Source organism: Falco cherrug, chromosome 3 (genome assembly GCF_023634085.1).
Source record: "Falco cherrug isolate bFalChe1 chromosome 3, bFalChe1.pri, whole genome shotgun sequence".
NCBI classification, from domain to species: Eukaryota; Metazoa; Chordata; class Aves; order Falconiformes; family Falconidae; genus Falco; species Falco cherrug.
In genome coordinates this window covers 31,992,497-32,014,854 of record NC_073699.1, presented here as the reverse complement: position 1 = coordinate 32,014,854, position 22,358 = coordinate 31,992,497, and the positions used below count along the sequence as shown (strand labels likewise).

At 44.2% G+C, this 22,358-nt stretch overlaps 1 protein-coding gene across 2 annotated transcripts in view; it reads right to left on the bottom strand.

Moving 5' to 3' along the window:
• Nucleotides 1-3,552: 3,552 nt before the first annotated feature.
• The window catches only part of GEM (GTP binding protein overexpressed in skeletal muscle), a 32,977-nt gene continuing 14,171 nt past the window's right edge, over nt 3,553-22,358 (bottom strand). The window contains exons 1-5 of one of the 2 annotated variants that reach the window (XM_005445394.3): nt 12,262-12,440; nt 10,411-10,753; nt 7,157-7,233; nt 6,470-6,674; nt 3,553-4,825 (exon numbers count right to left, since the gene is read on the bottom strand). In XM_005445394.3, coding sequence (XP_005445451.1) covers nt 4,548-4,825; nt 6,470-6,674; nt 7,157-7,233; nt 10,411-10,744 — 894 coding nt within the window. In that variant the 5' untranslated portion in view covers nt 10,745-10,753; nt 12,262-12,440 and the 3' untranslated portion in view covers nt 3,553-4,547. Of the gene's footprint in view, nt 4,826-6,469; nt 6,675-7,156; nt 7,234-10,410; nt 10,754-12,261; nt 12,441-22,358 lie in introns of those variants that run through there. The other variant, XM_055705953.1, reaches the window with a different exon arrangement.

Here is a 22,358-nt window from a genome sequence, read left to right as displayed (position 1 = left end):
CTGGAAGCAATGGCAGGAGCAAGGCTTCTCCACAGCCTTTCTGGAGCATAGTGAAGAGCTTAAGATGGTGTTCCCTTTTTTAACTGAGGAGGCTACATTTACAGACCTAGAGGTCACTGCATATAAATCTCCCACAGAGCCCGCCACATTTAAAAGTGCTAGTGGAGTATACCCAGCAATGTGACATTTAGCATAATTTCAACACAAGAGGCCACATGTGCCTAGGGTGCTACAGCACATTTAGTGTTACAGGGGTCCTACAGGTGGACAAGCACCAAAGAAACCATGTTTTATCCTGCCCTGTCAGTCCTGTGCTACCCCACTGAACCAGAACTGACAAGGATTGCAGACAAGGTAGACAGTTCTTATTAAATACTATTTTGTGCATCTGGAAGCCGCAGCAGTTAAACACCAGCAGTGTGCTGAACACCACCACGGCCCTCCTAACTGGGCAACTGTCTCAGAAAAGAGACACTTTTTTCAGAGACCCTTTCTGAGACCCTCAGATTCACTAGTCGAGAGAAGAGAGTCAGCGGAGGACCAGCCCCACAGCCCTCCTGGCTTTCATCTCCCACGCTTGTGGGTCCCACACAGGAATGTTTTATGCAATATATTTAGCTCTACATTCTTCAGAGGTGTTGCAAGAAATAAGTTGCAGGGTTCAGTTTTGGAGATTCAAGAATTTATTCATCCAGGGATCTCTCTGGTAAAACACCATTAGTACTCCTTATCACCCCCTCACTTCCCTGGGTGCCATAGGTTCTCTTAAAAGCCTTTCCAGGAAGAAAAGAAGAGTCGTAGCCAATCATAGAGGCAATACTACACAGAAATCAACTGCTTCCTTCCTCGGCTGCAGCTCTCTGTAGATCACATTACCATCACCAGGACTGCTGCTGTCAGGAGTCTTTCCTCCCATTTATATCTGAACTGCAAACAGCCCGAGAGAGATAACTCTGGTCCATGGTCTTCAAAGCCTTCCAAGGGGCTGATGTTGAAAGGCTTGTATAGGTGAGGGTAAAATCCACAGTGCGTCCATCGATTTTATTGAAGATGTCTTTCTTCTGCTTCACTAAATTTTATCAATGCTTTTCTCAAATCTAAAAGCATGTAGCACCTTGCAAACCTAGATAGTGCCATCATAATGAAGAATTCCTTAGTGTAATTTTGCCCCAAAGCATAAGTAAACCTTTCTTCTTGCAGTTAATCTGTCATGATTAAATTAATTACAGCTGGAAAAGCCCCCTAATTCCTCTTGCTGATCTGATCTATCTTCTTAAAAAGAGCTTTTTATAACAGCTATTACACCATAACTGGTATTTTGTGTGTTCTTAGACTTTTTTTTCCACTATATTTATTTTATTTTATTTGGACTCCATGAGTTTGGCCATTTTGGCCTTGGTGCGCTCACTGCTGTGACTCACGTATTCCACAGCTCCTGCCAGATCTCTGGGACCGGCACTGTAATTATCGCATTAGGATCTGTCATTGTAGCCTGATTTAATAAATAGCCAGAGCAATGATTAGAATCACTGATTGATCCATTCCACAGTTTTGGACGCTCACATCAGAGATGAACAGAGGGATTGTGGATATTAAGGGTTTGAAATGTCAGCATTCCAGATTAAATTAGTATTAATTAGTCATTCCAGGTGCACTAGCTGTTATAAATAGTAAGTATTCCTGTATCTGATAATCTGGTCATGATCAGCTAAAGCTATGACTCAGATTCATCTCATAAGCTGCAGAAGAAAGCTCCGGTCCTTCCTCTGTGCCCAGCTCACTGGAGCCATGCACGGTACCTTTCAGGAGTGCAACTCAGGCATTGCAGTCCCAGGTGGACATTCAGTCCATAAGACCAGGCTAGACCAGGTCCAAAGCAAGAAAAGCCCTGAGACATGCAGAGTGTGGATGCTCAACACCAGCTCTTTCACTCCACATCCAGAGGTCAGACAGTAACATGCCCTGATGGTGTCTGAGCAAACTGAAGCAACAGCTCCTTTGAGGGCATGCTGCTGGTGGTGATTCTTCACCCCACAGCTTCCTCCTTGCTCTCTCTGGCAACTCAGGGCAAGCCAGGAGCCTGCAGGGAGGGCCAAGAGGGTCAGCAGGAGGTTGACTGGGACATGCAAGGTGGAAACAGCTCTTTAAATTGCTTTGGTCCAAAGGCAGTGCTGTGCTATTCAGAGGGACCAGCCCTGGTCCAGCAGCAGCTCCAGAGGACAGACTTGCTGTGACGTTTGCTCCCCATGGCTACGGGAAAGATGTGGTGATATAGCATGCTGTGCAAAACTACCACACAGCTCTCTGTGGCAGCTTCTGACAGCTCTGGGGAATGGGCTTTTTCTTTAAAAAATCATGTGTTCTAGAAAGAAATTTTGTTATCCTGGGAAGAAATGGAAGGAGATAAGTGAGGGCACAGAAACTTACTAGGTAACTCCAAATTTGATGCACCCAGTGAACATGTATGACTTTTACCCCTAAAGGCTGTATGATCAACAAATTCTTCGAAACTTGCTTAGCTTAGATTTGCTGGGTCCATAGCTTGGCTGAATAAAGAACAGACTAAGGAAATGTGCTGGCTGTGTTTGGCTATACATTCAGTTCTTAAAAATAATCTTAAAAATGTGTTTGGTTTGTGCAACTTTGTTTCCATTCTTGAATGAGGAAAAGGTTCTGAGTTTAAAAGTTCTGAAGACTGGTATCGGAGTGGGTATCGTTCTCTAGACTGCTCTGAGCCAACCTTAAGTTGCATGCCAACAACTTGAAAAACATTCATTCAAAATCCAGCCACAGGGATCTTGTCTGTGCTCTATTCAAAACATTGTTTTCTGTTCTTGCCAACAGTTTATTCTACATCAGGAATCCTCATCCAGGGAGATCTGAATACTGCAGTATTTTGGACAAACACTCAGCGAGCTCACCCCTTCTCAAAGCCTTTGGTGCGTGAAAGCTGCACAGCCCAAGACAGAAAGCCCAATTCTCATTTTATTGGTGTCCCGTTTTGTTGCCCTCATCACCAAGGAAGAGGACCTGCCAGGTGGGAGATTCGGCTTTTCTGAGCCATCTGTGGGCAAAATGCAATGACTGTTCCTCTGCCTTGAACTCTGCACCCACAGAAACCAGCATGGTCAGGAGGAAAATAACAGAGATATGTCCAACAGTAGCTGAGGATTAGGACACACCAGGCCAGCTACCGGCTTTCTGTCCCTGAATGTAGCATTTGACTTCTTTTAGTCTCCAAAATCGGGGTGACAGTACTTATCTAAATCTCTAAAGTGTTTTCAGGCTGAAGGCCAAATACTGTTTTTAGGAGTGATTCATTTTTTTCTCTGCTACCACAACCCCATTTGCTCATGAGGGATACTGTGCACTCGTAGCTTTGGGGCTCTGGGTGATTCTTGGTTTATAAACCTAGGTTGCTAAGTAGCCTGTGTTCAGAGATGTAAGGAATCCTCACTGTACTTTTCATGTAGCAATCTTGCCCAGCACCCAAAAGATTTTCTCAACTTGAAAAATTCTTAGGGATTTCCCACTGAGGCTCAAAGGCAGTCATATATTTTATTTATTTTATTACAAGGCATGTAAGTAAAAACTTGCATATCTGAAAAAAGATATTAGATAGAAAACAGTAATAAAATTAACATTATTCTTTTAAGAAACTTGGTAATAAATACATTTCCCCTCAACATTAAAATGCTTGTTATTTTGCGCAACAATAAATACTGCATAGCTCTGGCGTAGAGAAAGGCCAAGGCTGGATACGAGAAGTCCATGTGGTTTCTTAAAAAAGCTCAGGTGATTTATAAAGGTTTAGCATCCTGCACTTGATGCACTTTGATACAACTTGCACTTTAATTTTAATTTTACTATGATTTTTGAAGTCGCATAATAAGAAAATATGAGAGGAAAAATTATTTGATTATAAGAATTTTCCTTAAATATTTTCAAAGTAAGAGATGTGTAAACTCATTGAAACCAATCCTTGAAATAAAATAAAATAAAAAAACCACCATCAAAAACAAAACAAGAAAAACAACCAAGTGTCTTGGTGGCTATTCTACCAAAATGCAGGTTTTTCAGCTGTGAGTGCTCAAGCGTGACCAGCCAACTGGCAAAGGACCGATCCCCAGTCAGTTCCTCAATTCTTTACACAGTTTTAAAAAAGAAATAATAATATAAAGGAGAAAGAGTAAAGAGTGTAGTATTCACTTCCCAAGTCATGACAGTTCAAGATTCTTACATTATTACCCAAAGGTGAGAGGGTAAAGAACAGGTATATTCCAGAACGCTTCCCAGCATAACTTTGGGTCGTTCTGGTCTATACTTTTCTTTTAAAACTACTGACAAAAAAAAAAAAAAAAAAAAAAAAAGGAAGAGAGATATTTCCATGCACTGTGCTGTTCTTATGCCAGCACGTATCACCACAATCACGACTGTGAACCTAAGTCACTTTGATAGCCCAATCTAATATAGATTGATTGATTGTCCCACGACATAGTTAGATCATGTCCACAAAATGCCACAAGCTTTGGCAGAGTCCAGCGTTCTTAAAGTACCGATAGGTCATGGCAAGACTTGGATTTGAGTTTGAAGGCCATGTTCTTGTTGTTCTTGGCAACTATTTTGCCCCAAAACCGCCTGGCTTTCTTGGGGATGCTCTCTCTCCGTTTCTGGTACGCCAGCCGCTTCTCGTTCTTTTCCTTGCTGTCCCTCCGGAGTCGGACTTGCCGCACGATGCCTTCAAACAGCTCTTTCACATTGTGCTGCACAGCTGCCGAGGTCTCGATGAACTTGCAGTCAAACACGACAGCGCAGGCTCGTCCCTCTGCAAAATTGCAAGGTGGATATGTCAATGAGGCATCACAAGCCAGGGGGAGGCAAAGAGGCCGCCGGCTGCCGTGTGCGGGGAGCCAGCGTCACCGGGGGAATTCCTCCAGCCTAATATAGGCACAGATAAGTCTTTAATCACTTGATGCTGCCCACTAACCCGTGATTCATCTGCTCTGTGTCACACTGCCTTCCCAGCGAGGGGGGGGTCAATCCCCTCCTGGAAAAGCCCAGCCCTCGCTGTCGGCTGTGAAGGGAGCTGGGGCTGACCAACTTGAGCCAAGACACTGAAGGCTGACAATTCAGTGGTGACTCAAAAACACCTCGTCATCTCATGGGCAGACTCCCTCAAGTTGCATTAAAGGGTGGTGACAGCACCCTCCACGCTCACAGCACAGCACAGGAGACAGCGCCTGGTCCTCCCCCACGGGAGGTCATGGGTGTAAACCAGGGTCTTGGGGCAGTAGCAGCTTTGGTGTGAACAGACACATGTACAAAACTCTTAAATAAAGGCAGAACTTTGTCTGTAGCTTTAGAGGTACATCTGAAATCATAGTTCTGGTGCTTAATTACGTGAGCCTAGACTAAACCTGACAGCTGTCTTTCACACACAAGGCAATTTATTCTATCTTCTGACTTGCTGTGAAGTCATTTCCAGGATGACTAAAGTGACATGAATGCGCCTGCCGTCTTTCAAAACAATTTTTCAGGTGGGGCGGAGAGGAATGAGAAGGCAAATAGGCGTCCCTGGGCTCCTGATGAGCTCACCAGTTCAAACTCTTCACTTGGGACAACTGTACCAGGAGCCAGAGGAACTGTGCACACCTCCAGTGAAAAAAAGGTGTCTAGCTCAGCTGGAAAATAAAGGAGTAGAACAGAGAGAGAAGAAAACACCGAGCAGAGGAACCCATATTTCTGATGGACCAAGATGAGATCATCTAATGTATCACTGTGTATTATGTTGTGTCACCTAAGCCTCAGGGAAGACTCTCCAAGAAGAGATATTACTGACTGCAGACACTGAGAGCCAGCAGCAGCTTGCCCGGCAGTCTCCCCATTCCTGTGCACGGGCTCAGCGGTTATTCATTCGCGTGCAGCAGAAGGAGGGCCGGTTTAGCATCCCAAACCAAGGCAGCAAGGAGACCTCTCCTGAAAGGCTGCACAGTCCCTGCCCAGACTAGCAGAGCAAAGGATGAGAGGGAATTTTAATTTCTCAGGGAGGACAGAGAACTGGTTATAAAAAAGGCATAATCTTTGGCAGCAGAATAAAGGAGGTTGAACTTGTTATGCATAAACATATATTGGAAATCCAAAGAGTTTTCAGTTACCAGAGAAATCACATACTGCAGTGTCTTACACTAAGAGCTGGAAGGGAAGAAATTTAAGCTGCTTTTATGGCAGTACTTAATAAATTTAGGAAAGAGATTATCTGACACGTAACAGCATTGCCAAGGGAGGCTTAAGGACCTGGCAGACCCCTCCCAGTCCTCTGCCCTCTGTTCCAGTCCTCCGTTGTTTTATTGCTCTTTTATTGCCCAGTCCTGATCACAGCGTACTCCCTCAGCCAGAGCTCTGCAGTTTGTTCCAAAGCTACTAGATGACTCGACGTTTATGTTGGGTTTGTGCTTATCATTTTCCTTACCTGCCACTGAAACTTCACGGCACCTGACAAGGTCGCTTTTGTTGCCAACCAAAATAATGGGGATATCTTCTTTCTGGCGTGCCCTGCGGAGCTGTATTCTGAGTTCGGAGGCCTTCTCAAAGCTTGCTCGGTCTGTGATGGAGTAGACAATCAAATATGCGTCTCCCACTTGCATGCAGTGGTCTCGAATCCATTCTCCTTCACGCTGTTCAGATGATATGGTCAGACATCGTTATGCCCAGAGCAGATTGTGCTCATGTCCAATACATTCAATCCAAATACATTCCTGCTGTAACTGTAACGGGTATGGTTTGAATCACAGTTATACTAAAAGCAATTCCAATGTGGTGATGGTATGAATACTTCACCACAAAGGAGGGCAAAACTCACCCCAAATAATTAATTGTGCTGGCTTTAAACTGGAATGAACATCGTCTGGAAAACGGCTTGAATGTCTTGTTTTATCATTAAAAAAATAAAGAAGGCTTGCGCTTCTCAGGCTTACACTGCAGAGACAGCCTTTAGGCATGTTTGGCTTGGTGCGGGGCTGGGGTTAATCCTGTTTTTTCCCTGATGTTGAAATAAGGAAAACACCTACTTTCTTTCCCCAAAGATACCTACTTTTGATATTAGCAGTCATTCATAAGCACTTTTCTTTTGGCATTTGACTAGAACAAATTAAAGTACCTTATTATCCCACATGTCCAGCAGTATAATGGTTGCACTTTCGCCATCCACCATCAGGGTTCTTTCATATGTGTCTTCTGGAAAGAAAAGCAGAAAGGTAGATAAGGTTGGTAGTATATGAACTTGTGGCGTCATGTACGTTACAAAAAAACCAGCAGTTGAATATGTATAATTTGTTCACAGTTAAAGTTATTGAGCCAGATTTTATGCTGGCTCACATTCAGTTCTTTCCTCATTTCCATCAGCACATGACCTGCCCTCTGTTCATTACTGGTTGTCTTACTTTCCATGATAGATGAAGGAGGCTGAAAGATCAGGAAACGAAATGTTCATTACTTTGGCTGATATTCTCTTCATCTGATGTGGGAGAGAGAAAATAGAACCAGTGGAAGAAATAACCAAAGGCTGAACATTTGCCCCATGGGAGCAGCAGAGTCCAGCGAGGCTGAGTAATGGAAAATATTTGCTTTCACTTTAGCAGGGACAGTTTACGGGTGAACAGTCACTGCTGCTGAGAGCAATACAGCTAACAGCCTACCCAGCAATGATGACAGGGGGTTGTGAGACAAAAGCTGTTGAGTTTCAGAGAGAGAGACTTCTGCTGTGTCCTAGTTCTCTCCCATTTCACAGTTTTCCACATTACCTTTGATGTCAAAAAACAAAAGAATCAACACACCACAGAAGTTCAGTTATTTTGGACCGAGGCCACAAAAATGCATACCTAGGTTATAAATGCCATGTGACAAAATTCTGCTTGGATCAGGGGGGCTGTTCCCACTCACAGTTTCAATCAACTCTTGCTCTGATATCTCGCTCTGGCTTCTGCTTCAGATACTAATCTTCCTTCTTTTCCCCAAACCTGGGGACATTTGGGTGAGCGGTAAGGGGTTTGGACCCATCTCTAGTCTTGCATTGCTGGTCAGCGAAAAATGCCAGGCTGAGGGCTTCTGAGCGTACCACCCCTCTCACTGCAGTGTTTAAGGGGTCTGTCCCAACCACGTTTGTAGACAGGACCGTGTCTCAACCCTTGCCTCATAAAACTTCTGCTGGGCATTAATGGGGTGAACTTTCCCCTGAGTTATAACCAGACCCTTTCCTCGAAGCCAGGAATCATGCTACACCCATGCAAAAGATATTGAGCCAAACTATGATTATGAGCCAAAAACATTGCACATTTAAAATAAAATCAAAACAAGCCCAGGCTTGATGCAGCTTAAAGTGGGAAGATTAAAAAGCCAGAGCTAATCAATAGGAGCAGTTTCCCTTGCAGGCCCAATAGCATGACATTTGTGTCCATGAGTTAGCTTAATCTTACAGTCAATAGCAAAGCCTGTCTGTAAAAGCAGCTGCCCTCCCTCTGTGATTTGGCCACCATGAAACCGTCCTCTCTTGTAATAAAGTTTCCAGTTTGCAAGTTGGAGTTTGGAGACTAGTTTCTTCAACTGATCAAGCATCTGCATGAGAACAAGCTCCACACAGACCAGAGGACAACATCCAGAGGACTCCTCCACTCTGTTACGCATGGAGAGGCTACAAATCACTCTCCTTAAAAATATTATGTCCAAATGGTCATATTCAGCACTGATTTGCACCTTAGTCAATCCTAAGGAACCTCCATAGACTATAAAACACACTGAAAGTGAGAAATTAGTTCATTTCATGCTTATTTCAAAACTGGGACTAAAAAAGGAGATATACAACAATAGCAAGTTTTCCAATACCTCAGCAGAGCTGGTCTTGAAAATCTGTCCCTCCTACACTCTGGGCAATATTTCTGGAAGTGCAAAGGAAAGAGGAACCCATACAGCTGCGCATGGAAAAGAAAACTGTCTGACGGACGCGCAAAGCAAATCAGCTGCACTTTTGACTGTTTGCTCAAGGGTCCTACTCTAGTTAGCTTGTGTAGCACTAGTAAAACTTTTATCAGAGATAGTCCAGGCCAAGGAGCTGGTAGTATTATGGGAAGAGCTAGTGGTAGAAGCCGAAGACAAAGCACACCTGGATAACTGATTCAGAGTGACTGCACCATGGGGAACTTCAGATTCCCCAAAGGCACAAAGATCTCCGCCCCGAGTCTGACAGCAAGCAAGGAAAATATGGGTCCAACCTTCCTGATGCTGGCTGTATTAAATCCTGGTCAAAATGTCTCCTAACTGGAGAGTTAAAGACACAAAAGGTTGTCCTGCCTGTGTTCTACTGAGGGTTGGAACAGAAGCCCAGAAACTCTCTGTGCTAGCGCTGGCCCCATCGCACCAAGGGAGAGCAGGCAGGAGAGGGGAGAGATACGGGAGAGATGAGGACAGTCCTGCACAGTGACGAGCAAAACCAGCTTGTAAACTGCTTGTCCTCCGACAGGGACAGTGTCTGCCTCCTTAGGACCACAGCAGCTTTCTGTTGCAGCACCACCCTTCCACATCAACATCTTGCACACAGTATAGCTCAGCGCTTGGTGCCACAGCTTCACCTTCTGCATGATCTGATCTTTGGGATTAAAGGATGCTTTGCAATTCCAAACAAAGTAGAGGAAGATAGCAAGGGGGAAGCATCAAAGAAAACCCTACAGCTTGTGCCTTTTCCCCCTGTTTGGGCAATAGAAATTTTCCTATACTGCTGAAGGACCTTTATCTGGTTTTCCCCTGGGGGAACCCATGCTGTGCAAGTAACATGAAATGAGGAGGAAATATATTTTACTTAAACTCCACACAGCCTACGCTGAGGCAATGTGTTTATACAGAAAAGCTGAGATGCCTTCTAATGTTAAATACTTTGGAGGTGACTGAAGGACTTGGCAGTGGCTTTTCTATTTTTCTTTATATACTGTTTCTAAGCCTTTTATTCTTGTAGACCATGAGGACCTTTAGTTGTTTTCTCTCCCCCATAGAAAGCTGGAGTCAGCAGCATGGAGCCAGCAGTGACACAAATGTTGGACCAGCATGAAAGCTGAACCAGCCGCTTGTGTAGCATTATCACAGGCAGGAATGAGGCAGCTTCCAACAGGTATTTTGGAATGAAATAGCATGGGAATCTGAATTGTTCTCTCTCAGAAGCTTTCAGTCATTGTGGTAAGTAGCTTACTCATTTTGCTTTTTTGTTTTCTTTAGAGAGATGCATGAGTTGAATCAGTTTTGATGATCAGATCCAAATGTTTGTTAGCTCAGTTTCTGACTAAATGGTCTTTCTGTTTTTCTGTGCCAATTACTACTGGCAGAGCTGATTGCAAACACACACAAACACTCTGGGACATAACGACCTACCTCCCAGCACCTCACAGTCGCTGTCAATACTGTCATGCACCCCTGCAAAGATGTTGGCTAGCGAGGACTTGCCTACACCGTGCTCCCCGATCAGCACCACCCGGTAGCAATTGCTGCCAGACTCAGAGGAGATGACAGAGTCAGATGACTCTGAGGACCAGCTCCTTCTGTAATATTCATCGGGATTGATGGTGTATCGCTTCTGCGGGTTGTACTCATTGGAGTCTTTCTGGACCAGCAGATTCTTCCCATCAGCAGGGATGCTCCATCGCTGCTGCTGCTGCTGCAGGCTGCTGTTGTGGGTGCGACGCATGGTAACGTTGTTAAGGGTCATTTTTTACCCCTAGTGAGAAACAGGGAAATCATAAGTGTTACCCATAAAACATTTAGAAATGCATTAACGCTCTCTTATTAACTTCAAGGCAGCACATCCTGCTTTTCTATAGGGATCTAGTATACAACAAAAGAAAAATTAAACTTTCTGCACTTTTGTAGTTGCTGGTACACGACATAGTGAGTCAGAGGCTGTTTCCTCAGGATCATACCACCCTCATGTGCTAAGTTCTATCATTGTTTAGCCTTTACAAGCTCATGGCTGTGCTAGGTGTAGCTTAGCCCTGGAAAGGGCGAGGCATTGCTGTGTTCTGTGTCCCAGGAGGAGAAGGAAGGGGCAGCATTCACCAGAGCTGTCCTACACAAGAGCTAGACCCCTGCTGAAGGGCACCCTACAGTACAGGCAGCACCTACAGATACGGCTCCGCATCCTTTGTGCATAATGGGGGGCAAACAGAGGCACTGGTCCGAGTTGCCTCGGACTCCCAATGCAGCTGGACGTACAGCATCTTTCACATTGTGCAGGTTCTAGCTGCTTTAGGAGGCAGCAATGGGAGAAAAAGCTCATAAATTCACAGGTATTAAATCATTAACTTCATTTACTGCACAATCAGCTAGATAGGTTCACTCTTCTTATCTAAACATGGCTCTTAACTACCTTTCACTCAGCAAACTCTATTTTGCCTTGCTTGGAGGCAGAGGACAGTGATGTCATTCTCACGAGCCAACAGCTACCATTTTTAGGAAAGTTACTTTGATGCATTCCACTTCCCAAAGTGACAGTTATTTAGACATTTTGCTTTTCGCCTTCTATCTGATGTTTCTCGGCTCTCTTCTCCTTATTAGTAAATAGGATAATTGTCCGTAACATGCACCTGACCTCTTTGAAACCTGAATAATAGGTGGTGAATGAAAAAGAGTACAGCAAAGCACGAAAACAACACAAATTATTATTCCTCTTCACACAAAACAGAAAACTTCTGTGAATAAATGCACAGCAGGACATGGGACGAATACACAGAAAAAGCACACCCTGTCTGAACTTACTTCCACATACGCAACGTTTTCTCTGCGATGTGCAGCACTTAGGGGCAAAACAAGATCCTTTGCATGTTCCTAGTCACAGTAACGTTGTCAGTAAGAAATATATCTAAATTAGAAATTGCAAACCAAGCAAAGGCGGCTTCAAAAACAAAATGAAATATTTACTGCGGTGGATTTTTTTCCTTGCAGTTACCCCACTGAAAAGACCAGATGAGAAAAAACAGCTCCGGTTCAAACAACAGCGCCTAACTCACAACCTGCAACTAACAGTCACTCACTAAACCGTCAGAAACATGAACATGTTACAAATTCACCCCTAACACGTTTTCATCCTTCATTAAACAAAGCCAGACGAGTCCCTGTCACACACTACATTCCGAGTTCAAACTAGTTTTGATTCCCTGGGTTGCATTTAGCCGCCTGAGTCTCTAGCACCAACAGTAACAGCCTGTGTCCGAACCAGCGCTGCCTTACTTCTGCCAGGCTCCTCCGAGCAGCGGGGTCCCTCGCTGGCACGACCCTTCTCCCTCAGCGGGCTGCAGCACACTCAGCTGCTCTGCTGAAGTAAATCCTCTCCTGCTTTGGGGCTGCCTCTTTAATTCTTTCTCGGCAAACCTGGTTTATATTAAGCCCATCTGATCAGAGACAGGGCTTTTCCGTGACGTGGTTGGCCTTTCCATACAACAGCCAGCCCCCAGCTGGGAGGAAGCAGACATGCAGAAGAGCAAAAAGTTGCAAACAATCTCAAAAGACTTACTCAAAATCATATGATTGTCTTAATATTGCCAGTAAAATAAACACATTTGGTTGTTGCATGATGAAAACAGGAAAGCGAAAAAACCCCAGAATAATAGATGCCATTTCACCCCACTCTGTTTTTCATTCAAATGTTATCAAAACTAATGCTGATTAAAAAATGAAATGTTTCATTAATGCATAAATTGCTGTAAATTTATTACGTTCTCTGTCTGCAAAATACACTTAACCTCCTGCTGGGCAAAGCGTTTGTCTGGAATAAAATATCTGAATATTATTTTGGAATTATCTTAAAAGTAGGAATATTATTCTGTTTTGTTTTGTTTTTTTTTTTAAAAAAAAGCTCTAATATTTACAATCCTATTTTTCTCTGTCAGCCTCCAAGTGACTCCAAAGTGACCCAGTTTCCTGAACTGCATAATGAGCTCTCACTTCTGCTGCAACCCTTTACTAGCAAGGGCTTGAAAAAACATCCAGCTACAAATTCAGTGCTACTGCAGCTGGATGGTGGCAAAGATGCGTCAGAACACACCAAGTCTGCATAAAGTCAGAGTAGCACAGAGCTGATACTGTCCACAGGATCAGATACATAGTGTACCTGCCACAAACCCAAAGTCTGCTCCTTAAATTTGTATAGTTTCATAGCTCATTGAGAAAAGAAATTTTGCCAGAAGGAAAAATATATTAAAAACTGTAATGTGTGCCACTAGGTGACACTTCTAACAACATATGCAAAATACTTCTTGATTAACAAATGAAGAGTAATAAACTTATACAGAACTACTCAGTAGGGGTACCACAACTTATATAAAAGTATATAGAAACTCTATAGTTAGCTTTCAATTATCCAGACTCTGGATTAACTATGAAGAGCTCAGAACCAAGCCCTTTCCTTTATATTTACAATCTCCTAGTTACTCTATCAGCCCCTAAATCTAATAGGTGACTAATTCTTATTCAGCCTGTAGGAAGTCTGAACAACTTTGTTTCTGAGCAGGGAAAAAAAAATTTTCATGAGCCCATTCTTCTCACCCTTTTTGCTACAGGCAAGCAAATCTTTAACTGACAATGTACCTTTATTAAAGGGAGCAATGATATGCAGAAAAGAACACCTCTTGCTATGATTGCAGCCTAGCACTTATTTCACATTCCTCCACTGTAAAAATAATTGGGTTTCCCCTGAAAAAGCAGACCTTTGCAAAATTCTTCAACTGAAATCTGCTTGGTTTCCCCTTCGGCTTTATTGCATTCCTATATCTTTCACGGGGATTTTCAGGGACCTCCTGAGCCCATTCTTAAGTTTGAAGAGCCAGGAGCTTTTCCAAAAGTAATAGGCACTCATCAATGTACATAGAAATTATTCAGAACTACCAAGGGGAGAACTGAGCGAAAATATGTCCTGATTCTCCTTCACCTGTGTTTCAGTGCTTGGCAGCAGCTGAACTGGCCCTCATCCTGCATCTCCACCTCACCTGTCTCTCACACATCAGGCACCGAGACTCTGCTGCTGAGTGATAATCCCAAGGAGCACCAAGTGCCATGTCCCTCTGCATAGGATGTGCAGAATGGCTTTTAATACTTACTGCACAAAACGCAACAATATCTCTGTCAGGGAAGATTTATGGCATGGCCAGCGGTTTGCAAAAAGATGTCAGCATACTCAGCTGAAGTTGTTCCTGTTTTTTGAAACATGCTGGAAATCATGAAGGTGAGCGAGTTGTTGGAGTGCTGTGCTCTGCACCTCAGGTTCACTTAGGTCTCTTCAAGTTGTCCAGAATTTGTCACCACGGATAAAAGAGACAAACCTGCCCACAGCAGGACTGGAGAGAATTACGGCCAGATTGATCTCAGCAGAACTGTAGGCTCTGACAACTCATCTGACTGTTTATTACATATCATAGCAGAAAGCGCAGACAGCAGAAATAAACCAAAGTCAGAAAAGCCTTTGTGTTTAGTTACAGTTAGTGTTAGATTAGGAATGGCTAGACATCATCTTCCATATGCTCTTCATAAAATTCAAGGCAGACAAAGAAAACGCAGCTCTCCAGCAACCGCACAATATATCTCTTCTATAAAGCCATCCATAAGGGTTGTCCCGACCATGGCATGAAGCACTTGCACTTGAGAAACTTGCACGTGTGTTTTCCTTTGTTCTGCCTCTTCCAAGCCTATTCTTGTTTTCCAACTGCACAATTAACTCTTCAGGTCCCATTCTGTACTACTGCCTTCCTCCACATGACGAAGAGCTCTTGTTCCTCAGGGAACGCTATCAGCATTCATGAATTTCAATCACTATATATCTGTGGGGAAAACTTTTCCTTACTTTCTTTCAAATCTGGGGAGAGGTACAGTGTTTCCAGCCTCCTTGCAAGGGATAACAGCGGGTTGATTGATGAAATAGGTGAACTGAGCCTTTCTCAACAGGCCTGACTGTAGGCTTGGATTTCCAAATGCCACCTCGTAGACTGATGGAGGCTGATGCAGCCCTGGTCTCCTCAGCCCTCTTGCACTCTCTGCTAGTCCACACCTCTGCAACCCAGCCTGCCTGAGGCACAGGCACAAGGAGACACAAACCACAAGGCCACGTGCCATCATAAAGCATATGAGCGCTTGGATGTTACTGCCTGGTGCGATATTAAAACTCAGAGTGATTGCTTCTCACCCATCTTATCCATTCTCTGCTTCAATAGTCATGTCTAAAAGGAATGCCCCCTGCAGCAGGATGAAGTAAACATCGCAGAGTAACAGCCCTGCATTCTTTCTCCAGACAGTTACAATTAGACCGGGTGATGCCCAGAGCAATTAGACAGAAATTTTCCATTGGATATAAAACATCAGCATTTTTTAGTGACACTTAATTAGCCATTTTGTATTTATGTCTATGAAGGCAAAAGTAGTTCCTCAAATCACCTTCTGGCATAAGGGTTGTGTATAGAGAGAATCTGAATCAACTTGGAGGGGGAGGGAAATGCAAGGGGGAAAAAAACTCAACAAAGCAGGAAAAACAAATTTCAGATTTATTTTACTAGAAATGGAATGCACAGTGTCTGAAAGTGCACTTTCTCCCCATGCATTTAGCAGGAGAGTACACCTTCATTTCACATTTGCAGCATTTCACATTTTGTTTCTCACATCTGTCAGTGCTGGCTGCCCCTTGGCAGTTCTCAGCCCCACCAGTAACACCAGCTAGGGACAGAAATGGGTTCGGGTCTAGGCACAGTGCTGGGCTGGATGGTACAGACACACTGGGAATACCAGCCGTTTACTGTGTGCCCCGGGGGAGCTGCTCCAGTCACCATCTGTTCCTGCAGCTCCGTGAGCGAGTATAGAAAAAAGAGCAAAAATACATGTGCGATGAAGCTGCATTAGGTCCGTAGCAATTATTTACGTCAGCTCATGCCCATGGATTTGTCTTTGCCTTTCCTGCTTCACATCCAATGACCAGGTAGGAAGTTTCATGCTGAGTGAGAAAGGTACCAGGGATAAAATAGTCTGAAACTGAGAGGTATGATGTAGGGAAATGAAGGATTATGTGCCTGAGGAGAACTACTGAGGGTCTTAAGTGGGGGAAGGGACAGAGAAAGACACTCAGAAATTAAGGAATAATAAAACTTGGATTTATTTTTAGGGAAACAGAATCAGGAGCACCTTAAAGTGCCGGCCCTTCCCACCCACCCCAACCCACCCTTAAAAATAAGCCACTGCTACCTTCAGAGGAATAGATTTGGTAGACTCTGTTCCCAGCAATTGTTTGCACGGGGTATTGAATTTGTTCCACCACCTTTTTTTCCCCCATACCACAGCAGCATTTTTACAATTCTTTAACTAGGCACTAAAAGCAGAACGTGATCCTTTGGTGATGGAGCACAAGGATAGGGAAGAAGCACTGACCTGTACACCTTGTGCACAAGACAGCAGGGAAAGCCAGCATTAGAGCTCTTGGGGAATAGGATTGCCTTTAATCAGCTACCTCATTAGAGAACCCCTCATTAGTCTATTACTTGTAGATAATCTGGATTCTGATGTATCAAAAGGAGGGCGTGCTCCATATGCATGCGCTGTAGAGCCTTGGTGACTCTAATGTGTATTTTCCGCATTAATGCACTAAGCCAGCACAGTCTAATACTCAGCAAAGGGTGAGAAATGAGCAGCCAGAGGAAGGGATGCAGTTCAGTTCATAATAAAATACAAGTTACTTTTTAGTCTAGTTAACTGAAAAGGCAAAACAATTTAAAAAACCGTCAGCTGTGGGAAAAAAAGAACAATGATAAAGAGCAAATGGCAAAACCAAATTATTTCAGTAGGAGTTACTTAGAAAAAAGACTGTCTCTTTGCCACCCTTGCACTGAATAACATCAATGAATTCTGCCGACAATTGTCCAGGAAACAGGATTAAGTCATATATGACATTAATAAATGTGCTTTTCAAATGAAATCAACGCAAATTAAAAAATCATAATATACTAATAATAGTAAGATGTGAGCTAGCCATAAATGTTCTTCGAATACTGAGCTAAAAAAACTTTCAGACAAATGGCACCAGCACAGACCATTTTTTGCAGTTGGGATCTTTGTGGTATGTTGCAGTCCTCGGTGCAATCAGATTTGGCAGCCACGGTCTCCTTTGCAGCTGCAGCCCTCACAGATCTCAGTAACTTGATTTTATAGCACTAAGTCATGGTGGTAATTTAATGATAGGCAACTTCTCCGTTAGCAAAATGTAGGTTAGAAATCTCAGCAGAATAATCTGGGCCTCTGATCTTCAGAAATGTTGAAGGGAGATCCAGAAAAAGGTCTTTTTCTCCAAATGCAGTTTCTTCTTCATTGTGGTGCAAGTGCAACCAACAGTAGCTACCAACAGTCAGGCATACTCACACAAAAATACAAAGGAAGCCCTCAAAAGCCTGCCAATAAAAGCAAATTTACTTTAAAAATATTGTATGTGGTGGCCAGAGCCTGACTTTGAGGTCCTGATTACGTTTATCTACACAGCAAGCCTGCCTGGGATGGAAACGGAGCACCGCTGAGCTCTCTGACCCACCTTGGCTTGCAAAACTGCTCCTGGTTTGACATCATTAAAAGGTGTTTTGGGCTTATTGTCTGGGTGGAGGAATCCCACCACTGGGGCAGGAGCTGACATGAGGTCCTGGACAGGGTGGGGGAGCCCTGGGAAGCTGGGCAGGGCTGTGGGTGCCCTCAGGGCCCCAACACCCACTTGGCACACTCATTGAGGAAAGGTGGTGGCATATCGTTGAGGTTTGGCCAAGGCAGAGCTGAGTTCGGCCAGACCGGTTTCAGCTGAGGTCATGCCAAGGCTGTTATTCACACCTGAACCAGGAGAAAGGTGGCGTGTAAAAATGCACAACACATGCCGGTGGGTAAAGCAGCTACGCTCTTCTTCCAAAAGCCCAGTCCACAGCTGGAGTATGGCGTCGGGGCATTGTAACCCCCCCGCCCCCCCCACCCCCCCACCCCCCCACCCCGCAGCTCTCTTTACTGCACAGACAACTGGAAGTAACAAAACCACAGCTAAATATGGTCTGCTTGGAGGGAGCCGGTGGCTCTTGTCTTTCCCCGTTTACAGTATCATCCATCCGGTCCCCCTGGTTCAGCGTTTGGCTGCCCACTCACCACACCAGCACCTAGTAAAGTGATGCTTCATGCGATTACTTGGTGATTCACCGTCTTGTTTGGATTTTCTGGCTCCTGGGCTCATGTTTATCAGCAAAACACACGCTTTCTCCAGCATCAGACTGTAAGCTGATTGGAGCCATACGAAATGCCTTTGAGTGAGATGCTCTACACAGTCAGGCATAATTAATGTCTATTTAATTGAACAACGGCATCTCTTTTTATTTACAGGGCTTTACTCCCATGTCTTTCAGCACGTACTTTCCAGTTTTCCAAAATGTAAGATGTGAAAATGAACATGTAAGTGAGAATATGCTGGTTATTTTCTTTTTGAAGATCCAGTTCTTCACCTCTGTTGTACTGTGTTCACGACAGGACAACTAGCGCTGAGTGCTGCAGGCAGGATTCACTTCACCTCATTTAGACTACTTGCCTTGATTCCCAGAGGGAAGCAGACAGGGTTAACCAGGCAGCTCCAGGGTGATTCATCTAACACAGGTTGTGTGAATCACAGAGATGTCTCTCTCCAGACAGAGAAGGAGACGAGTCTCTCTGCATTAACGCTAGCCTGAAACTGCGCTGCCTGAAAGCTAGATTGGCAGTCAAATGAAATGAAGAAATCCACAACAGCCTGAAGGCAAATATTTACCAGTGCTTTTTTTGACAGGCAATAAGTAAGACAAGGTTTAAGATGTAATCATGACATATGCAACACTCAATAAAACTATCCTGCTGTAGTACAGGAGGTGCATAAATGCACAAGAAACTTGGCCACAAACCTGGAGAAACAAGTACATGTGCCATGTTCAGTGTGGATGGCAACAGGGGTCTTTTCCCAGTAGCTGCTGGGACACTTCTGGGAAGGAATTACTTCTGTTGCCATCCACACTGACCGAGTGTCACTAATACATAAGGGAGCACGGCTTGTGGAGTTTTCTGCTCTGCTTCTGCAAGCCAACTTGTATTATCACTATGCATCACCACGGACACATCCTGTTCCATCCATCCAGCCTCCTGAGAAAGGAAGATCACAGCCAGCATGTTTTTCAGGAAGCATACTCAAAAAAATGCCAGCAGTTACAATGCTGCCAGCTTCAGTCTTGCTTTGCAAAGCCAGCTCCTTGGCACTGAAAGCTCTTGTGTTCCTGCAGGAGCCAGAAAGGGCTGGCACAGCTACAGCAGGATCCTCTCAAGCTTTCTAGCTGGAACACGCACATGCACACATGTATGTCTGTGCTCAAGCTGCTGGGTGACCTTCTACGACCACCAATTTTTTGTCTCTTGCTTTCTCTCTATGGTTTTAATAAAATGTATTCATTTTGAAAGCAGGCAGTAAACACAGGAGCTGGGCATAACAAAAAAAGCCATCACTACTAACTGAAATCAATAATTTTGATGGGTGGCAGAACCTTTAAAACTTTCACTTCATTGTGCTCCAGTGCCAATCATGCATCTGCAAAATGTACATCTCTGTGATGTGTGGGACAACACTGTCCTTTTCAGAAGCAGCGGACTGCAAGTTCTCTGTCACACACATTTTTCCTTCTTCATGGTAATTAACACATTATTCAATGCTTTCTGAGCATTTTTTATGCTGAAAGCTACTAGAGTTTCACATTAATAGGGGAGGACTTGTTCTCATGAAACTAAGGACACTGAGCGTGCTACCGATTCAAAGATACAGGTGGCTAGAAAAGGGAATGTCCATCAGTTGCTCAAGCCCATTTCTCAGGTGAGCTGCTCCAAAGCTGCACACCTGACATGCATGGTTCCAGTGAACCAAAAATACTGGTAGGGATACTGGTAGGGAAAAGCTTTGATTTCTTAAGCCTGTGGAAGTAGCTACAGCCCTGGGTTTCACAAATCCTCTGTGCTGGTGGAAGTTTAATCAATGGTCAGGCTGGCAGATGTAGAAGCTAAAAGAAAAATAGCTAATTCAAAGTTCACAAGCCCAAGGAACGTAATTCTAGGATGACTCATAAACTAGATCTGATTGTTGATGCTCTACAAATCTCCGTTCTACGTAGCTCACAACTGGCTGACAGCAGAGTGAGCGAGCCGGCTCCCCAGCCACGCTCTCCCTGCCATCGTTGCATGCTCTCTGCAGCCGTGGTCTGACGGATTTTAAACAGTTCTGTGGCATCGTAAAGTAAGACTCAACGTACCACAAACATGAACTGAGATGATTACACATATCGTAGTTAATGAAGAGGGACGTGAGGGGGAACAGTCCAGACACATCCTATTGCAAAAGGCAGAGAAAATATGTTTGACTTCTGACCCCAAGACTATGCTGCTGGCAATTACACCACCACTGCTGGGCAGTATAATGCTGCCTGCAGAATTTCCGCCCCATCAGCAGGGTATTCTCAAGGGCAGCTTGGGCTCAGTGAGTCAGTGGAGGGAAATGGACCCCTTCAGAAGGGGCAGCAGAGCAGCTAAGGTAGGCTTCGGTGCTGAATTGTCTCCTGTCCTCTCCCTCGCTCACAACTTAAGGAAAAGGTGAAGCTAAAATGAGCAGCACCCTTAGGGGACAAGATGTTCTTTCATTAAAGGATCACATGGAAAAACTCTGACAGCTTACCTGATCTTCAAATATCTGCTCTTATGAGATGCCTCCCTCTCCTCTCACACTGGTGTCTATCACAAGTCACCCTTAAAATAAGTCAAAATCAAGCATAATTGAGATTTTAAAATCTGTCCAAATTGCATAAAGGGAAAACAGCAGTGAAAGTCCACATGTTCCATATGATAGGGGATCCACATCCATATGGGGATGAACACCTCATGCCCCATATACCTGCACATTTCTGGTTCAGCAAAACCTGTGCAACACACATACCTGGATGCTTCTCACACTTCACACAAAGGACAGATATATCTACTGCCTTCATTACCCTGGATTCTCCCTGCTGACTGCCCTCACCTTGCAGGTCTTCAACGGCACCTTTGGTTTATTTTCTGATTAATCACATGATTATTATTGTCCTTATGTTGCATATAACTCATTAACTTGTTAAGTGTACTTGGCAACACTCTGCTGCTGGCCTCACAACTCTGATTTCACCTCCAGACCATGCCAGTGGTTTCTCAGTGGCAGCTGCGCATAGCATAGCCTCTGCTGAAGATGCTGCTTCACCAGATTAGCATCCAACACTAGCAGAACCTCGGCTGCCTGGCCCTGGCTTGGTCTGGAAGCAATGAAAGTAGCAATCATATGTATTTATCCTTTTTGAAGAAAACAAAACGCGGTGACAGGGATAACCATAGCCAGCACTGAAGACTGGCAGCCACACCAGCTCTCTGCATCCTATGGCAAAGCAAAAGACAGAATAACCCCAAGTTCAGATTTGAAAAAGTAAGGTATAGTGTCCTGCAGAGTCAAATGCACTGTCTGTGATATTAATTACTAACTTCATTAGAGCTACACAAATCACTTGGTAGTAACCTTTTTGTTCATTTAAAGTCTGCGTCACTACTTTAGTTATTGTCTTTCCATGATGCACTTGTGGAGTGTTTGCTTCCCTGACAACAGAGCAGCAAGTTCCCCAAACCAACCTGTTTAAATGCACAAATTGTGTGCATTGCATTTGGGGGGAAAGTGATTTATTAAACACCAACATACATGGAGAAATTCCCAAGCAGGCTTAACAGACCCTTCTGCTTGCTGTCACCGCGCCAGCTGCAGCGGAGGGAAGGAGCTGCCAAGTTCAAACCCACATCAAAACGCTCAGGACTGCCATAGAGGCTGCCTCCTGTAGGGCTTGGGCAAGCCAGGGACTTCAGTTGCCACCCCATCTGGGGAACAGGCAGGGGACATCTGGGGAACTCCTCCATCAGGAGGAGATCACAGCCAAGCCAGCCCAGCCCAGAAAAGTTGGGGGTCATCATCACCTTGTTACATATTCAAGCCCATGTGGCCATAAGTGACAGCAAGCATTAAAAAGCTTAGTTCAAGCTTTTATTTAACACAGCAAGACTGAAACATCTTAATGTTAAAAATAGCCACCGTTAATACTCAGTGTTACCCAACGGCTGAACTAGGTTATAGTCTTTTTCAGTTTAATTGGGGATAGCCCAATACATAAATAGATTGTGGTTATGTTTAGCTGGGTACAAGGATTAGAGACTGGTTTAATACAGAAGCAGATCCTGATTTCCACTTAGGAAATAGAAAGAGATTA